This window comes from Cricetulus griseus (genome assembly GCF_003668045.3).
Source record: "Cricetulus griseus strain 17A/GY chromosome 1 unlocalized genomic scaffold, alternate assembly CriGri-PICRH-1.0 chr1_0, whole genome shotgun sequence".
NCBI classification, from domain to species: Eukaryota; Metazoa; Chordata; class Mammalia; order Rodentia; family Cricetidae; genus Cricetulus; species Cricetulus griseus.
Window position 1 is genome coordinate 211,528,441 of NW_023276806.1, and position 20,469 is coordinate 211,548,909.

A 20,469-nucleotide genomic window follows, 5' to 3' on the forward strand; every position below is an offset into this window, starting at 1 on the left:
TTTGCCAATGTTTTATTGAGTATTTTAGCATCGATGTTCATGAGGGATATCGGTCTGTAGTTCTCTTTCTTAGTCTTATCTTTGTGTGGCTTGGGTATCAAAGTGATTGTAGCCTCGTAGAAAGAGTTTGGCAATATTCCATCTGCTTCTATTGTGCGGAACAGTTTGAGGAGTACTGGTATCAGCTGTTGTTTGAATTTCTGGTAGAATTCTGCAGTGAAGCCGTCTGGCCCTGGGCTTATTAGGTTGGGAGGCTTTTGATTACTGCTTCTATTTCATTAGGGGTTATGGGTCTATTTAAACTGTTTATCTGATCTTGGTTTAATTTTTGTAATTGATATTTATCCAGAAAACTGTCCATTTCCATTAGATTTTCGAATTTTGTGGAGTACAGGTTTTCAAAGTATGACCTGAATATTCTCTGGATTTCCAGTGTCCGTTGTTATATCCCCCTTTTCATTTCTGATTTTGTTAATTAGCATGCTCTCTCTCTGCCTTTTGGTTAGTTTGGCTAGAGGTTTGTTTATCCTGTTGATCTTCTCAAAGAACCAACTCTTTGTAATGTTTTCCTAGTTTCTACTTTATTGATTTCAGCTCTCAGGTTGATTAATTCCTGGTGTCTACTCCTCCTTGGTGAGTTTGCTTCTTTTTGCTCTAATGCTTTCAGTTGTTCTGTCAATTCTCTAATGTGACTTTTCTCCAGTTTCTTCATGTGGGCACTTAGTGCTATGAGCTTCCCTCTTAGCTCTGCTTTCAGAGTGTCCCATAAGTTTGGGTATGTTGTGTCTGCATTCTCATTAGATTCTAGGAAGTCTTTAATTTGTTTTTTTATTTCTTCCTCAACCCAGGAATGGTGCAATTGGGTGTTATTCATTTTCCAAGACTTTGCAGGTTTTCTGCCATTTGTATTGTTGCTGAATTCTAGCTTTAATGCATGGTGGTCTGATAAGATACAGGAGGTTATTTCAATTCTTTTGTAACTATGGAGGTTTGCTTTGTTGCCTACTATGTGGTCAATTTTAGAGAAGGTGCCATGTGGCGCTGAGAAGAAGGTATTTTCTTTTGAGTTTGAATGGAATGCTCTATAGATATCCGTTAACTCCAGTTGGGTTATAACTTCTTTCAGATCCTTTGTTTCTTTGTTAAGTTTCTGTCTGGTGGTCCTGTCTAGTGGCATAAGGGGGGTGTTGATGTCTCCTACTATAAGTGTGTGTGTGTGGTTTTATGTGTGGTTTGAACTTTAGTAATGTTTATTTCACAAATGTGGGTGCCTTCGTATTTGGGACATAGATGTTCAGGATTGAGATTTCATCTTGATTGTCTTTTCCTGTGATGAGTACGAAATTCCCTTCTTCATCTCTTTTGATTGATTTTAGTTTAAAGTCCAATTTGTTAGATATTAGGATTGCTACACCAGCTTGTTTCTTGAGCCCATTTGATTGGAAAATCTTTTCCCATCCTTTTACTCTGAGGTATCGCTTGTCGCTTGTCTTTGAAGTTGGGGTGTGTTTCTTGTAAACAGCAGAAGGATTGATTCTGTCTTCGTATCCATTCTGTTAGCCTATATCTTTTTATGGGTAAGTTAAGACCATTGACATTTAGGGATATTAATGTCCATTGTTCGTTGGTTCTTGTTTGTTTTGGATTTATTGTTGGTGGTGTCATTGCGTGTGGATTTCGCCCTACTACTTCTTTTTGTGTTTGGTAAAATCAGATCATCTATTGCCTGTGTTTTTGTGCATGTAGTTATGTTCCTTGGGTTGGAGTTTTCCTTCCAGAACTTTCTGTAGTGCTGGATTTGTGGATATGTATTGTTTAAATCTGTTTTTGACATGGAATATCTTGTTTTCTCCATCTATAGTGATTGAAAGTTTTGTTGGGTACAGTAGTCTGGTTGACATCCATGCTCCCTTAGTGCTTGTAGGGTATCTATCCAAGACCTTCTGGCTTTCAGAGTTTCCATTGAGAAGTTGGGTGTGATTCTAATTGGTTTGCCTTTATATGTTACTTGGCCTTTTTCCTTTGCTGCTCTTAATATTTTCTCTTTATTCTGTAGATTTGGAGTTTTGATTATTATGTGTTGGGGGGACTTCTTTTTGTGGTCCAGTCTGTTTGGTGTCCTGTAAGCTTCTTGTACTTTCATAGGCATATCCTTCTGTAGGTTGGGGAAGTTTTCTTCTATGATTTTGTTGATATGTTTTCTGTACCTTTGAGCAGTGTTTCTTCACCTTCTTCTACACCTATTATTCTTATTTTGGTCTTTTCACGGTGTCCCATATTTCTTGGATATTTTGTGTTAGGGATTTGTTGGACTTGAGGTTTTCTTTGGTTGATGAATGTATATCCTCTAGCGAGTCTTCAATAGCTGAGATTCTCTCTTCTGTCTCTTGGATTCCATTAGTTAAACTCACATCTTTAGTTCCTGATCGTTTATCCAGTCTTTCCATTTCCAGCATCGCCTCATTCTGTGTTTTCTTTATTGTGTCTAATTCAGCTTTCATGCTTTGAACTGTTTCAAGAGCTTCCTTTGGTTGTTTTATCTTGGGTTTCTTTAGATTCTTTAAGAGATTTATTTATTTCTTGAATTTTTTGGTTTGTCTTTTCCTCCATTTCGTGTAATTGTTTGCTTGCTTTTTCTTCTATTTCTTTAAGGGATTTTCTTGTTTCGTCTTTGAAGGTCTCTATTATCTTGCTGAGATAATTTTTGCGGTCCATCTGTTCTTCATGCACTGTGTTGGGCTTTTCAGGTCTTGCTGGAGTGGAGTCCCTAGATCCTGGTGGTGTTATATTGGTCTTTCTGTTGTTGAGCGAGTTCTTATTCTGTCTTCTTCCCATATCTTTTTCCAGTGAGTGCAGGTGGGGTCTGTCTATCTCCTCTTGTTTCGCAGTAGTGTGTGTGGGCCAGGAATTCAATGTCCGAAGCTCTGGATGGTCTTGCCTCTCCTGGTAGTCTCCTCACTCTGAAGGAGTTAGGCCTCCATACGGATCGGGTGTGTGTGGGTGGGACAGGATGTAAGAGTGGGGTGTTTCCAGGCTCTGGAGGTTCCTCACTGCCTGGGTAGGTCTACCCCAAGCAGGAACAGGCCCGGGGAGATCGGGGTGGATGGGGCTTTGAAAGGGAGTTGGGTAAGAGTGGTGGATCACTCACCTCCTTGCGGATCAGTCGGTGATCCGCAAGGAATCACGGAATAGTGGTCTGTACCCAGATTCAGGGAGCTCCTCCCTGCCTGGGTGTGTCTGTTTCAAGCAGGGACAAGCCTGGGGAGATCTGGGTTAATGGCTCTTTGGACAGGAGTTGGGTAAAAGCAAGGGGTCACTCAGCTAGTTGCTGTTGGGCGGCAGAAAGGGAAGGAGAGTGTTTCTTTCACTCTCCTTGCACATAATAGAGGGTCACCAATAGCATAGATTGCTATGAGCCCTACTTGAGCTATGTGACCCAAAGCAAGAACAGAGATATAGTGGGGTGCAATTAATGCATACAGCAGAGGAGCCAGTTCAATTTTGATGAACAGATGTTTTAATAGCAGAGTAGTCATGCGACTGGAGTCAGTTCCCTACAACTATGTGAATCATGGAACAGAGAGAGCTGCCTGCCTGTGACCCTCAGATTTAAGGTCTTGCTATATCACTCTGACCTCGCCCTCGTGTGCATTGTCTGTGTCACCTGTGCCAGCCCCCAAGGTGGGGCTGGCTAACATTTCCCCTACACAGAGATTTCTGGATATTTGCTTTGTATCATTTGGTTTCTTTCCTAGTTTGGAGAGAGGGTCTCACTGTAGTCAAGTCTGGCCTTAAATTCACTATTCCACCTCATTGGATTGGGAATTGGAATAACACCACCATGTCAAGCACAGAGTTTTAGGACTGACAATGTATTTTAGGAGATAGATGTTTGCCATGTATAAAACAGTGCATACATTTTGTATTAATTAATTAAAAATACTTACTTTAGGATATTGAGGGCACTGGTGCTTCCTTTTTTGTAGGAGAAAACGTGGCAAGCCTACCCAAGCTGCAGTCATCCTGCCCCTGGTGCTCAGGCCAGGCTGCATGAACATGTACATGCTCAGCAGGCACTTCCTCCCTGAGCCAAGCCTGCCTCTATGCCCAGAGACTGCTGACTAAGAGACACCTGGCTAGAGACACCAAGAAAAAGACAATGCAGCAAAGTCAGCTGCCTGAGCCGATAGAACCTCAGGAGAGTGTATAAAGTCTGCATCATGCTCTGTCACTCACTGACTCCCAGGACCTGAGTCATTGGTGCTGCTTCTTCTCCCAAGGAGTGTTTGAACAGGGTAAACCACAACACATTTTAGATCATTTTTTTAAATTTCATTTTATGTTCCAACCATAGTTCTCCCCCCAACCCTCCTCCTGTCCCACCTCAACTCACCCCTGACCTCACCCCCAGTTCACTCCTTCTCGTGGGCAAGAGTTCCCATGAGGAGTCAACAAAGTCTGACACAACACAATAGGTTTGAGCAGAGCTAAGCCCATCTCCCATGCATTAAGGCTGAATATGGCATCCCTTCAAGGGAATGCAATCCTAAATTGACCTCAGGTACCAAGTCTGTATCATGCTTTTACAGGGGCCCCTCAGATAGTCCAAGCTTCACAACTGTCTCCTACATACAGAGGGACAAGTTCAGTCCCTTGGAGTTTTCACATCTGTTGGTCTAGAGTTCATGAGTTTCCCAGAGCTTGGTTCAGCTGTCTCTGCAGATTTTTGTATCATGATCTTGCCCTCTCTTGCTCATATATTCTCCCTCCCTCTCTTTGCATGGATTCCCAGAGCTCTGCGTGGTTCTTGGTTGTGGATCTCTGCATTTAGTTCCTTTACTTACTGGATGAAGGCTCTATGGTGATAGTTGGGGTATTCACCAATCTGATTACAAGGGTAGGCCAGTTCAGACATCCTTTACATTATTGCTAGGAGTCTTAGCTGGTGTCATCCTTGTGGTTTCTTGGGAATTACCCTAGCACCAGGTTTCTCCCTAAGCCCATATTGGCTCTATTAAGATATCTTTTTAATTGCTCTTCTACCACACCCCCCTCAATCATCCCATCCCCTCATGTTTTCATCCCCCATCCCTCTCACTACTCCCTGTCCCAAGTTTACCCATTAAATATTATCTAATTTCCCCTCCTAGGGTGATCCATGTATCCTGTTTAGGGTCCTTCTTGTTACCTAGCTTTTCTGGGGCTGTGGATTGTAGTCTTGTTATCCTTGAGCACTGATTTTTCTATGTGATAGTAAATATATAACAAAAAATGCTACTGTTAATAGAATTATAAGAATTATTTTAAAGTTATACACTGCCATATTTATATATACAAAATTTATTTATATAACAATCAGTACATCCATCCATCTATGAAATAATCAATTTATGAACAATGGGACACATACTGATACAACTGTGAACAAAAGAGTTTTTTGTTAATTTGTGTGTGTGTGTGTGTGTGTGTGTGTGTGTGTGTGTGTGTGTATGTTTTGTGGGTTTGTTGGTGGTGGTGGTGATGAAAGCATGAGTTTACTGTAGTTACTTAGAGGAGCACAAACAACTCAAAGGCAAATGTTACATCAAAAGCCAACCCCAGTATGGGTGACAGCTCACAAAACCTGGAACTCTAAAGAACACTGCATGACTTACTCAACAAATAGGAGTATTTCCTATCCTTAGCTGCTTATCTAGGCATGGGATGAAGGGGGGTTGGAACTTGTGAATCAGCTGCATTTCAGACACTTCCTGAGACCTGTGTGTTATTTACCTCCTGAGTCATTTTTTTGGAAATCAGTATGGTGATTCCTCAGGAAAATGTGAATCAGTTTACCATAAGATCCAACAATATATCCAAAAGAAACACACTCATACAACAAAGACATCTGTTCAACTATGCTCATAATAGCATTATTTGTAATAGCCAGAACCTGGAAGGAACCTAGATACCCCTCAACTGAAGAATGGATAGAGAAAATGTGATATATTTACACAATGGAGTACTACTCAGCAGGGGAAAAAAACCAAAATAATGGAATCTTGAAATTCGCAGGCAAATGGGTAGAACTAGAAGAAACCATTCTGAGCGAGGTAACCCAGTCACAAAAAAGACAAATGTGGTATGTACTCACTCATATGTGGATTTTAGACATAGAGCAAAGGATTAACAGCCTACAATCCACATTGCCTGAGAAGCTAGTAAACAAGGAGGACCCTATGTCTATACATTGTTCCCTTGGAGAAGGGGAAAGGGACAAGATCTCCTGAGCAAATTGGGAGCATGAAGGGAGGGAAAAGTGAACAAAAAACGAAACTAGAGTTTTTCACTTAAATTATCCTGATTGTGATATTCCCTCCCTCTACTCTTCCAAGTTCCTCCCTGCCTCTGCTCCCATCTGGATCAGCTACTGTTCTGTCTCTCATTATCTCTTATCTGCCTTTGTGATCTCTCAAAAGAAAAGGTTGGGGCAGTCTCTCTCTCTCTCTCTCTCTCTCTCTCTCTCTCTCTCTCTCTCTTTCTCTCTCTCTCCCTCCTCCTCCTCCTCCTCCTCCTCCTTCTTCTTCTTCTTCTCTCTTTCTCTCTCTGTAATGTGGTGGTCAGAGATAGTACGGGTGGTTCCATTCACCCCAGGGTAGAACCGTTGTGGCTCTCTAGCTTGTAATGTATATGGGAATATATCCTAAAACGTCTCTCTTCTCCTTATCTCCACTAGATCCTCCTTTTCTAGGCCTCTAATCTATCCATAGCTATGATGCCGGTAGGATTTGCTGAAGGAGGCAGAGGCAGGAGGATCTCGAGTTCAAGGTTAGCCTGGACTCTTTTCAAATGAGAAGTTTTTTGTTACTGTCTGTTTCACTAAGTGTTACAAGTTGCTTTATATTGTTTATCTGATCTTGATTTAACTTTAGTAAGTGGTATGTATTAAGAAAATCATGCTTTTCTTTAGATTTGCAATTTAGTGGAGTACAAGTTTTTAATCTTTGTGATTCTCTGTATTTCTTCAGTGTCTGTTATTGTGCGCACCCACCACCATTTCATTTCTGTTTTTGTGAATTTTCAATATTCTCTCCCAGCCTTTACAAGTGTCAATCCTATTGGTTTTCTCAAAGAACTAATGCTATATTTTAGTTATTCTTTATATTGTCTTCTGTTGTTTCTAATTTATTGATTTCATCCCTGTTTGATTTTTTTGCCATCTAATCCTTTTGAATGTAATTTTTCTTTCACTTCCTTCCTTCCTTCCTTCCTTCCTTCCTTCCTTCCTTCCTTCCTCTTTCTTTCTTTCTTTCTTTCTTTCTTTCTTTCTTTCTTTCTTTCTTTCTTTCTTTCTTTCTTCTTTGTTCTACAGGATTCAGGTGTCTGGTTAAGATATTTATGTAAGCACTAGTTCTGTGAATTTGCCTCTTAGAACTGCCTTCACTGTGACCTATAAATTTGGGTATGTTGTGTATTCATTTTCATTTAATTCTATAAGTCTTCAATTTCCTTCTTTATTTCTGTCTTGACCCATTTTAATTCAGTAATGAATTGTCCAGTTTCTGTAAATTTGTAAGCTTCTGGCTTTAATCAATGATGATCACAGAGGATGCAGGGAGTTATTTTAATTTTCTCCTATCTACTGAAACTTGCTTCTCTGTGGTTAATTTTGGAGAAAGTTCCATGAGGTACTGAGAAAAAAAACGTCTTTTTTTTTGTGTGTGTGTGTGTTTGGGTGAAATGTTCTATAAATATCTCTTAGGTCCATTTGGTTTATGACATCAGTTAACTTCAGCATTTCTTTTAGTTTAGTTTTTTCTTGATGACCCATCTATTGGCTAGAGTTGGGTAATGAAGTCTTCTACTATTAGTATGTAAGCATCAATGTGTGATTTTAGCTGTAGTAGTGTTTTTATTTTATTTTTTAGCTCGGATGCCCTTGTGTTTGGTGTATAGATGTTAAGAACTGCAATGTCCTCTTGGTGGATTTTTCCTTTGATGACTATGTAATATGCTTCACTCTCTTGTCATTACTTTTTGTTTCAAGTCTATTTATTCATATGTTAAAAAGGCTATACAAGCTGTCTTCTTAGCTCTATTTGCTGGGAACATCATTTTCTACAATTTTACACTGAGGTGATGTCTATCCTTGATGTTAAAATATTTTTTTGGATGCAGAAGAAGGATGGATCCTGTTTTTGTATTCATTTTGTAAGCCCAGCAATTCTCAACCTGTAGGTCCTGACCCCTGTGGGAGGGGCTTTTGACCTCCCACAGGGGATGCATATCATATATCCCATCTATCAGATGGACATTGTGATTCATAAAAGCAGCAAAGTTACAGTTATTAGTTAGCTATAAAATAATTTTTGTACACGAGGAACTATTAAAATGTTGTAGCATTAGGAAAGTTGAGAACTACTGTTAGTCTGTTCCTTTTCTGGAGGAATTGAGACTACTTTTGAAAGATATCAGCAGTGTTTGTTGATTCCTGTTATTTTGTTGTTGTGTTTTGAGAAGTTTGTGTATTAGGGGGGTGTTTCCTCTCTTTTCATTTCTAGTATGGAATATTTATTTACTGTGTGTTCTTGGGTGTGGTTAATTTCTTTAGGTTGATATTCCTTTTAGCAACTTATGTAGGGCTGGATTTGCAATTAGATATTGTGTAAATTTGGTTTTGTCATGCAATGTCTTTTTTTTTTCTCCATCTATTGCCTTATTGAGTATAGTAGTCTGGGCAGGCATCTATGTCTCTTAGGATCTTTAGAACATCTGTCTAAGCACTCTGGTTTTATGAGACTCATTGCAATGAGTCATTGTTCTGGCTCAATGCCTATGGTTTCTGCTACACTATCAATAGTGAGCCCTCAGAAGGATCTCTTGGGTATCCTATTGTGGCCTTGTGTCATGGAGGTCCTATAGTTTTGGATCTGCAGGTCCAACACATTCATATGCTTCAAAAGTTCATAGATGATGTGGGTGTTGGGGTAGGCTACCTCATATTTATGATTCTGGGCCTAGCTAGTAGCTGGGTTGGTCAGTCTGCCAGTTTTCCCTCAACATTAACAACCAGGCAAGCTCTTCAGCAGTGTCCCAGCTAGCATACCCAGTGTAGCAGACAGCAAGTAGTTGGGGTTGTTGTCCTGCTCTCAGACACTCAGGTCCAGATCACCTGTACTCATACCACCAGGGCCAACTCTACTTTTTGTTCCAGGTGAGGGATAGGGCCTATTTCTCTGGATCGGTGCACTTGGTGAGGAGCAGGGCTAGTTCTTGTGTTCTCTTCCTGGGAGGCAGCTCTTCCACCTGCCTGTCACAAGGAGGGCATATTTCCCTTACCTTTGCCATCCTATGGCATGCTGGAGAGGGGCATGGCAGCTGTCTTTCACACCTAGAGGTCCAGCTCATCTGTCCACCAACAGGGTCAGCTTTAGTGTGCTTACCAGACAAGGTGTAGAGGTGTCATATTGCTATCCAGGGTGTTGCAGCTGGTGAGGGTAGGGCCTATTCTACTTTCATGCACCCTAAATTTTTGATTACCATATTTTCTTTAGTTAATACATTCTATTTCTACTTTCAGGTTGTTAATGGTTTTATTCTTTTTCTTCTACTGTTTGTGTTTTCATAGATTGTTTAAAGCTACATATTTATTTCCTTTTAAAGGAACTCTATTATATTTATAAGGTTTATTAAAGGCCTTCTCTTGTGCTTCAGCAATGTTGCAATATTCAGGGACCCCTGTGACAGGGTTGATATTGCAATGTTCAGGGACCCCTGTGATAGGATTGCTGGGCTCTAGTAGAGACATACTGTCCTGGCTATTATGTGTTTTTATCTGGCATTTGGCACCTTGTTTTTGGAAGACTGTGACTCTAGGTGCTGATATCATGTCTTATCTTTGTTGGATCACTGTTTTGTTCCCTGATTTTTGTTGCTCTCTCAGGTTCTCAGGGGGATGTGGAAATTCCTCTGAGCCCCTGACAGATGTGGCCGTAGTGGATTACAGGTAAAATATGTTTTTAGGTATTGGGTGAAGAAAGAAATAAGGATGGTGTTACGATAAACTCATTGGCCAAGCATCTTTGAACAAGTCTCTCTGTGTATTAATTTGGGCCCTAACTCAGGCGGGAGGCTGTCGTAAAGCCCACACATGTGGCGGTGAGGCTCTGCGGCTTTGCCAGAAAGATTTATTGTAACAGGATGGTCCATGAGGGACTTTACTGGACTACAGGAGGAAGGAAACAATGTGTTGCCCCAGATTCTGCTTAGTCCCCTGGGAATGGGGTCATAGAGAAGGAAAGGATGGACACATAGCAGCATGTGGACTGCTACAGAGCTGGGGAGAAGACTGAGGTATTGGTTTTTGAAGACTTGAGGGGGATTTGAAAATCTGTAGTTATTCTACCTGGTTTCCTTTTTAGAGCAGCCTTCAGGTTTCTAGGGAGTGCCTGTTGGGTTTGGGGGCTGCGATAAAGTGTATGGATGGAAGTTAGGAGGGAAAGATCTATGAGTACCACTGTAAATGGGGAAACGGGGGAAGGGAGCCTGCAGCAAATCCCTAGGGCCTTAAAAGTGGGAGAACAGGTCCTACATATCAGTGGCCTGCTAAAAAGCTGAGACTGTCTGTGCATTTGGTGTTTGAGGAGCTGAGGGAGAAGTAAATATATGCAGTTATCCTAACTTCTTCTTTGATCAGAGTGGCCTGTGGGTTCCAGGGGAATGCCCATTGGAGCATATAGATTTAAATTATCTTTTCCACCATAATTGTTTAAGCATTGTAACTTTCTGTAATTATTTATACTTAACATTATTTTCAAAATTGTATGCATTAATTGATTTTGTTATCATAAGAAACTTTTGAGGGAAGAACTGCTAATATTCTTATTATAAGAATGAAGGGGTACATAGTTTAACTAGCTTAAAAACATTACTTGGCAATGAGTTGAATGATTTGATATTAGGAAGTATATTTTTAGACACTGTTCTTATGTTGTAGTATTACATTTCCTTGCAAGAGCAGAAACACATTAACGTAATCAACAATGTTTCAGTGTTTTCAGCAATGTAGTAACAAAGGTGACTGATGATATACATCATTTTAAAAGCATACAGTTTATTTGCAGCTATTGATAACTATTCATGGATATTTTTTGTTTAATTCTCAGAGAAACCAAATGAGTTAGATATTATTGTGATTCATACATATAATAAAAATGATACATACACATACCCTGACTGAAATCAAGCAGACCATTCAACATTCAACATTCAAATCAGGTCTTTATTATAAAGATTTTCATGATTACATCATCAAGCTCACTCTAGTTAAATACATTTAAGAAAAGTAAAACTTGTGTTCAAATATGACACCTGAGAATCAATCCAAATAAGCACTGTATAAAATTTAATCACCATGTATTATAATTTCAAGTCCCATGCTCACTTTTAATACAATATTTTAAAATTTACACTAAAAAGAGGAAAAGGTGTCTTGGGTTTTACTTTCCCCCCTAATTGCGACAGTTGTTGATACTAGACCATATTAGACAAAGAGACTGCACATTGTCATGGACGGACTCCTTAGTCTCTCTGGTACTCTCATTTTGAGTGACAGTGTGGAATGAAAAATTAGCATCATTGGTTTGCATTCTAACACTGGATCCCATGCAAATGAATGCTTAATCAAATTAACAAAATAAATGGAAGCCACAAGAGTCAATATTGTGCAGGACATGGAGTCTCAGCTTCTTGGAATGGGAACAAATAATTCTAATAAACTGTTTGAAAGTACTGCCTGAAATAACAGTCTAATTTGTTCGTGAAGATAGGAGAATGTGGACAGAGTCCTTGAAGTTAAATTTATAAGGATTGTTTCCATGGTGTGCCAGAGACTGACACTTAAAAAAAATAGTGAAATGCTTCATGATGGAGCACAGATATTAGGTAGGTGAGAGCCAATTTTACATATTAGTTCTACTTTGTAAACTTACTGTGTACCACAATGTTTGACCTAGAACAGGGAGTTAATATATGTTTTATTAAAGAAATGAGTAGCATCTTTCTTTTTATTAATTGAATTTATTTATTTTACATCCCTACCACAGTTTTCCCTCCCCTTCTTAATTCTTTCCTCCCACCACCCCTCTGGGCCATCACCCCCTCCACTCTTCCTCTGTTTCTTTTTCTGTTGGGCCTCTCATGGGTATCAACAAAGTATGCCATATCAAGTTGAGGTGAGACTAAGCTCCTCCCCTAGTGCAACCCAATATGGGAAATAGAGTCCCAAAAGCCAACCAAACATTAGCTACAATCCCTGCTCCCACTGCTAGGTGTCCCATAAGTATACCAAAGCTAGACAATTGTCACATATCTGTAAAAATCCCAGGTTAGTCCAATTTAGGTTTCCTGGCTGTCTCTGTGAGCTCCTATAGCCCAGGTTAGTTGTTTCTTTGGGTTCCTTTGTGATGCCCTAGATATCCGACACTCCCACAATCCTTCCTCCCTCTTTTCAGCAGGAATCCCTAAGCTCAGCTTAGGTGTGGGTCTCTGCATCTGTGGGAACTGCTTCCATCAGTTACTAAATGAAAGTTCTCTAATGCCAGTTGGGGTAGTAACCAATCTATGACTATAGGAGAATATTGTTAGGCATCATTACATTAACATTTTTTTCTCCAATTGTTCTCCAATTGATTCTATCCCAGATCTCTGGGCCATCTAACCTCTGAATCCTGACATGCCAGGCAGTGTCGGGGGTGGGTGGGAGGGAATCACTGTCTTGTTCTGGGTCTCAAGCTGAAGCAGTCATTGCTTGGCCACTCCCACAATTTCCATGGTACATTTACCACCACATCCACAAACCCTTTAAATTCCATAGGCAGGATAGGGTGTAGGTCAAATGTTGTGTAGCTAGGCTGGTATCTCAGTCCCTCAACTGAAAGTCCTTCCAGGTCATAGGAGATGACCAGTTCAGGCTACGCATCCACCATTGCTAAGAATCTTAACTGGGGTCATCCTTGTAGAGTCCTTGGAGTATTCCTTGAACCAGCTTTCTATCTGACCCCGAAATGAGCTCTCCTTTGCAGTCATCTCTTTGAGTGCTCTCCCTTTCTTTTACAGCTCAACTCAATCTGTCATGTTCCCATCTCTACCCAGTCCTCTGTCCACCCACGAGATTTCTTCTGGTAACATATTTCTTGATAAATGTCTCACATTTGCATGCATTTTCTCAGTTTGGGGAGTAAAAATAAATATTTTGAGTTTTTCAAACCACCTAAATGATTTCCAAAATCATATTACTTGTCATAAATGTAACTCTAAGTTATTTGTCATATTTAACTCTAATACTTAGCTGTACTTCTAAACACCTAACTATGTCATACTATGAACATTTTATTGGTGAATTTCAAATTTGATAATGCATTATCGGTAATATCTGCCTTTAAGTAGTTTTATTGTCCTTCTAGAGATAATGCTGATTACCTTCAGTTTAAGAAAAGAATGCTGAGATTTCAGTTTTGTTTTATGCTAAATGAAAGATTTAACCAATACTCTTTCACTAAGTGTGTCACTTGCTTTCATTAAATGGCCAACTGATTGTAGATCAGACTGTACAATCCACATAAAATAAGATCTCCATAGCTGAGAATCACACTAGCTTTGACCACATAAATGAAAAGAATTGAGATGCTGCTTTTGGTGATAAAGTTCTTGGCTACAGCAAATCATTTGTCTACACTGCATCATTTAATTATCCAAGTAGTGAATGGCATATCTGTTAAAATTTTAGCTTCATCAATAATAAACTTTCTCTTTTCTGATGACTTCCAGATCCTCAATGTATTGGCAGATTGTTTCTCAATAATTGGAGTTTTTGGAAAAATAAATCTGTGTTTAAGACTCTGTTTTTTATAGTGTCTGTTAAAAATCGGTTGGCAGCAATAGATCTAAAGAGATCATGATTCTTTTAATTTTTTAAAAATGCAATTATGTCATTCACAAACAGAAGTCTCTGGGGATGAGAAAGGACAGTATGAAATCCTATATTCCACCAGAGCACATGGGTTGAAAAGGTTGAGAGACTCTGTCATAAAGAAAAATTATCTGGACACCCCCAGAGATCTTTCATCAAATGGGAAAAAAAGAAAGTTCACAAAAGTTAATTATTAAAAATAAATGGATTTTAATGACAATCCTCAAAGACTGGTTAATTTCTTAATTATGAATTCTAAAACAAGAGCTTATATGTGTGCTAGAATGTGAAGAACACAGGCTGAAATAAGTGCTTTGTTCAACTCTCAGCTCAGTTACTAAACAATGGGACACTTCCTTTTTCTCAATTTGTCTCCTTATGTGAAAGGCAAGCTTAAATGTTTGCTAAGTGCACCTAAACTGTTAATATATACTTCAGTGTATTTAATGGCTTTTTGGCAAAGTTTTTTTTTTATAGGATCCATATCAAAAAGTATAAACATTACAGAGGCAATGATGGCTGCAACTATTTCACTGAATAGAATGCAAGTTCCCAAATTTAAGGTCAATAAATCATGCAATCATACAACTAAACCAAGTCAGTGCACCAGACCCCAGGAGAGGACCTTCAGCAGCAGAAATCTTATTTTGTAGATCTGATATTGCTTCCCATCTATATATAATTTGAGTACCTCTCATAGCAATTTTAATAATTTACTTCTCTAGCTAGGAGGCACTGACATAGATTTTGTTGTGACTCAGTGTTTCTTGACTTTGGGTTGTGGTCATAGACCAATATTTAAAAAAAGAGGCTAGTAAGCTACAATTCATCTAAAAAAAAATCATTTTCCCCTGTCATTGCCTAAATACACAGTCTTTCTTATTTGTGACTCCTGGTGTTTCAGATATATAGATAATAAATTCTTCAACCCTTTTTAAAAAATTCTGACAGTAAAAGATCAAGGAACAATTGTGCTGCCTAATATGGAGCATTTATAAAGAAAACATATTTTAAGTTTTACATATATAATATTTTAAATGCATACACACATATTTATATATATATAGTATATATGTATATGCTCCATCCCTAGTACCTAACTCAATTTTATTAAGCTTTCAATCTTTTCCACCCTTTTTTGTGCCCCCAGAGACAGATCTGAATGAAGTACTAACCTACATGTTCTTTCAGTCACTGGTAATCCTTGTAGGATGTCTTAGCACAGAGCATAATGAATCCAGTTTATTTATGATCCTGTATTACTGCTAGCAATGCTATTAGTTAGTTCTGTTCCTTGAACAGGTCTCGCCAGTAAATACCTCATGGCACTTTATGTTTTTAAGTTCTTTTGCTCATGTCCCTTTCTATGCCTTTAGAAATAGAAATAGCTATTATGCAACTGGTCCGAGTTTGTCCCACAAGCCATGTGACTTAGTCTTATTGCAGGTTATAAATAGACTCCTGGAATTATTTTAGTTTAGGGTGCCACCTACATTCTATTTACTGGGATCCTATGTGATCTTTTGTTCTTTATATGATAAAAAGATATTTGAGATGTTTTATCAATACAAAGGGAGAGGTAGATAAAATTATAAAGTTTAGTTTTCAGAAGCTTTCCTTATGCTAAAATGTTCACCTGAGCAGCTGGGGTGGAGCAGGATAACTTGTTGAAATTGAAGGCTGTGGACTGAGGAAATGGATGTTGTACTATGGTCTGGAAATGACCAAGGATTCTGCTTTTTAACTATACACAAATATGCAGTCACTCAAATGGAGATGGTAGTGGGTCATTTTGCTTGTATTATAAGCATCATAAGCACTTGGTTTGTGATCCTACATTCAACCAGAGGCAGATTATTAATAGAATAACAGAGGAAGCTGGGAAGACTTCAGAGAAGATTAAAACAATGATTTAAAAAGAAAGCAAGCACTGGAGAGCTGACAAATAAGAGGGGATTAGGAAGATGAGGTCACTGTGTGTTAGCAACATGCTGACTAAGGACACATCCACTGACTCCAATTATGTAATGCTTATCAACCCTAAAGAAAGGTGCCAGTTGCCAAGAGAGTGTTCTTTATTGAAGAGGAACCATCAAAAGGGAAGAGTCAAATCAAGTAAACAAGACCATTTTCTAATGTGCATCCCTCTTATATTTTGTAGAGCTAGCTTTGCAGACTACAGCCACTGAAAAACATATATGGGATATGTATACTATCATGGGTTGGTATGCAACCCAGCCTATCAAAGGAACAAACATGATTGTCTCTATTAGGTTCAGCGTCTGTGCATCATATTTCATCGTTCACACTTCCCTGTAAAAATTAAACAGAAAATTTTGGCAAACTGCTGAAAGTTGTAGAATTATTAAGTCCTAGAAATACAATATGGAACCAGGGTCTTCATCTTTCTAAGTCAATGGATAGATTGCATTAGGAAACCATTACATGGTTGCTTCCCTTAATCATTTCCATGTTTGTGTGAGTGCTTTACATTTATGAAATGTTTTGTTGACAGTTCCTTTCACTACATAACGATGTACTTTATGTACCCCGAAAAATGGCAATTCCTAATTCCCCAATATGTGATATCATTCATTTGCCACTCTGAAAAGATTATTTTGACCCAAATCCATCCTAGCTATGTAGAAGAGGTATTACCTAAATAGATTTACTTTATTATTGTCCTAAGTGCCATACTTTTCCTACCTTGGTATAAATCTTCAGTCACAGAATTTATGCAATTAAAGTTATACAAAAAGTTACAATATTTATAAAGTTGTCACTTGAAAGACATGGTACCATTGTACCTTTTGATTATCTCTTTTATTTTATATTTTAATTTAGTTAAAATTATAGGTATTTTATAACTTTAGGTAATTTATAAGTGCAATGCTCATCATGTTTAAAATTTCAAAAAATATTTCAGTCCCTGAAGATTGCTAAAACCACTAAAATGATTTTAGCTTTCCAGGAATTCTCTACACACACACACACACACACACACACACACACACACACACACACACATCCTTGCATGTTTATTTTCCTTTTTCTACTTAGCTGTTTAATTTTTGTATCACTAAAAGGATTCTATCTTTGTATGTGGTATTATTTATCACTTTCCTTCATTCCAGCCTTTCAATCGTATTTAGAGATATTTTTAAAATAAACTTTTAGGCAATGAGCACACAGTGACATTGACCTGTATTATGGTCCCATCATATTAACAAGACAGATTTCTCACTGGTGGATTTCTGTGCTAAGGCATATGAGTATTTAAATTTTTTCTAGTTCATTTTTTACTTATTTTTTAACACTTCTATTTGACCCATGACAGTCAACATTGGATACTGTAAGTCTCAGAAAATGCTAGTTATCATTTTTAGCAAGCCACAGATCTCTCCAAATTACAAACAATCATACATTCCCTGTCTAACCTTACATGCTTCAGGAGTGGATTGAACTCACAGTGCATATTCAATAGTTCACCGCTTTTATTTCTGTTATATATTTAAATTTTCACAGCAACTAATTAAAGTAGCATTTTACCCTTAATTTTAATATTTTAAATGATAAAATGATTTGATGTCTCTGGAACTGAGCTCATAAGCAAATGCAACTTTTTAACATCCTGGCCAGAGCAGCATGGACGCTATCATTGGAAAGGCCTTTAGAGGCAGGCTAGCATAGTTTACAAGCCATTGGACCTATTTATAGAGCTGACTTCTTTTGCAATGTCAACTGTAACCTTACACTTATTTTAAGCCTCAGCATCTCAAATATCAGCCTCTACTTGCTGTACAGCTTTCTCTTATTTGATATCAGAAAGTCCAAATGGAGCCTGCCGAGGAACCTGGTCAGATTAGCAAAGATAATTTTTTAGAAGTTCCTAATGTGTCTGATTCTGTGTGTGAAGATGAGGAAGTTAAAGCGACCTTCAAGCCTGGCTTCTCCCCTCAGCCAAGCAGACGAGGGTCGGGATCTTCCGAAGACACTTACCTGGACACCCCAACTTCAGCGTCCCGGAGGGTTTCTTTTGCTGACAGCCTTGGATTCAATCTTGTGTCCATTAAAGAATTTGATTGCTGGGAATTACCAAGTGTTTCAACTGATTTTGGCTTAAGTAGGGATATCTTCCACACAGAAGAATACATTTTGTCTCCACTGTTTGACTTACCCTCTTCAAAAGAAGAACTTATGGAACAGCTTCAAGTGCAGAAAGCAATGCTGGAGTCGACTGAATACCTCCCTGGGTCGACAAGTGTGAAGGGCATTATTCGAGTTCTGAATATTTCTTTTGAGAAGTTAGTATATGTGCGCATGTCCTTGGATGCCTGGCAGACTCATTATGACATTTTAGCAGAATATGTTCCTAATTCTTGTGATGGTAAAACTGACCAGTTCTCTTTTAAGATTTCATTGGTTCCGCCTTATCAAAAAGATGGCAGTAAAGTTGAGTTTTGTATACGATATGAGACTTCTGTGGGTACATTTTGGTCAAATAATAATGGCACCAATTATGTACTGGTTTGTCAAAAGAAAAAGAAAGAGCCAGAGCCTGTAAAACCATTGGAAGAAGCTCCCAATAGACAAATAAAAGGCTGCTTAAAGGTAAAATCAAGGTAAGGAGATGTTTTACATACTTGAAAGTTTCTATTTGTCATTATTTTGCATGTTATGGGAAATAAGAAACCGAAAAAATCTGTTGGTTGTTTATAAAAATAATGGTGTCAGGTTTAGCAGGTTAATTCTCTTTAAATAATAGAATTCTAGTAGTCCAAATTAAGGAAAATAAGTGTGTAATCCAGTTTTTGCTTCGTGTAATACTATCTGCTTGATTTCAAACCTTGAATTACAGAGGCTTCATTTATGAAATTATTTTATTTAGAGTATATTTATTTGATGATTCTTAAATGCCCATACTCCACTCTGAAATATATGAAACATATGTAATAGAAAGTTGTATTTCAGTATGTACCCAATGCTCAGAAATGTGTAAATTTTCCCTGCAGATCTGCAGGGGATTTTAATCACTGATCGAGTTATATAAAGATGTTTGGAGTAATGTATACTAGGTTAAATCATAAGAGAAATTAATTCAATTATGAACTATCAGAAAGATAATTGTAATGATGTATAAATTGCATGTAACATTTTATAATTATAGCAAGTGTGACAATGTGGAACACAAATTAGTGTAATTTAGTTAGTAAAAGTAAGTGGAGCAGAATAAAAAAATGACCCAGATAGAAATAAGGATATTCAGCTCTACAGATTAGAGTTTGGGGATATGACCCCTCATTAGTAACCCTGCCTGTCTGTTAATGTCAAAAAATAGAAGTAGCCTTTAGCTCACTCTGTAGTACTGAGCTGGCTAATTTCCACGACACTCAGTTAGCAGATAAAACATTTAGGAGCATGTAGACTGCTGTCTGCTCCTCACTGAATCCCAAAGGAAAAACCCCTATTGCCCTTCTAGCAACAGGCAAATGTTTGATTATTCTCTGAGTGATTCATCCTAACTATCCCAAAACAAATAATTCAGTAACTCCACCAGAAATAATTTAACATGGTGAAGAGGGAGCTGTGTAAAGAATGAAAACACTCAGAAACCAAGTACTAAATAGATACTTTTTAAAAGTTACTTTGAGAAGATGCTAACAATTGTGTGTTTTATGGATAAAGCATTAAGTAGTAATTACTAAATTTGTTGATCTTGTTGATTAGTGAATTAAGTTAATATAATTTAAAGCAATTAAGTATATGAGAAAATACAGTTTTAATGTTATGTTCAAGGCACTTGAAAGAACATAACTAGAAAGTCTACTGTGTGAGCTATGCCAGCTTTCTCACTCCAAATGAAACTTTCTTAGCTTTTAATTTATATTATTAAAAGAGATGGTATAATCATAACTTCTATATATGCTAAAGCAAAAACTTAGGTGTTTGGGATAATACTCAATAACATCATCTACACACAAAAATAATTCAATGAATTTAAAGTAACCTCTGCACAAAAATGTATCTTTTTAATTATTTAATACATTTCAAACATGGAGCCAGCCACTTTCAACCACTGTTAGAGCAAACAGAATTTAAGAGAGAGAGAGAAAAAAACATTGGCCAAATAAGCAGCATTTAACTCCCATAGGTTTTTCTGTGAGTTAAAAATGCAGCTTCACAATGTCAAGCATACATTTTGCACTGAGTTCAGAAGGTCTTGCTGTAATAGACCTTATTTCACTTGGTACCCAGAGTAAACAATGGGCAGCTGATAAGCCTAGGCCCAATCATGCACTCTAGTCACGTTTTCATTGGGAACATCTAGCTGGATACATATACCCACATACACCTTTTTGTTTGAAACAGTAATGATCAGTTCATAGCAGACACCACTCAGCTTTTAATATTGCTTTGGAGAGAAAAAAAATTGAGAAAAACTAAACCACAAAATGGTCTGAAGGCCTGTAAAGTTTCCTAATGAGTTATGAAAATGGAAAAACCTCTTTTCTTCAAAACCA

At 38.0% G+C, this 20,469-nt stretch overlaps 1 protein-coding gene across 2 annotated transcripts in view; it reads left to right on the forward strand.

The window, feature by feature from the left end:
• The first annotated feature begins 17,782 nt into the window (after positions 1–17,782).
• Positions 17,783–20,469, forward strand: part of Ppp1r3a (protein phosphatase 1 regulatory subunit 3A) — a 39,949-nt gene continuing 37,262 nt past the window's right edge. For both annotated transcript variants that reach the window (XM_027389930.2, XM_035450659.1), the window contains exon 1: positions 17,783–18,570. In XM_027389930.2, coding sequence (XP_027245731.1) covers positions 17,783–18,570 — 788 coding nt within the window. The remainder of the gene's footprint in view (positions 18,571–20,469) is intronic.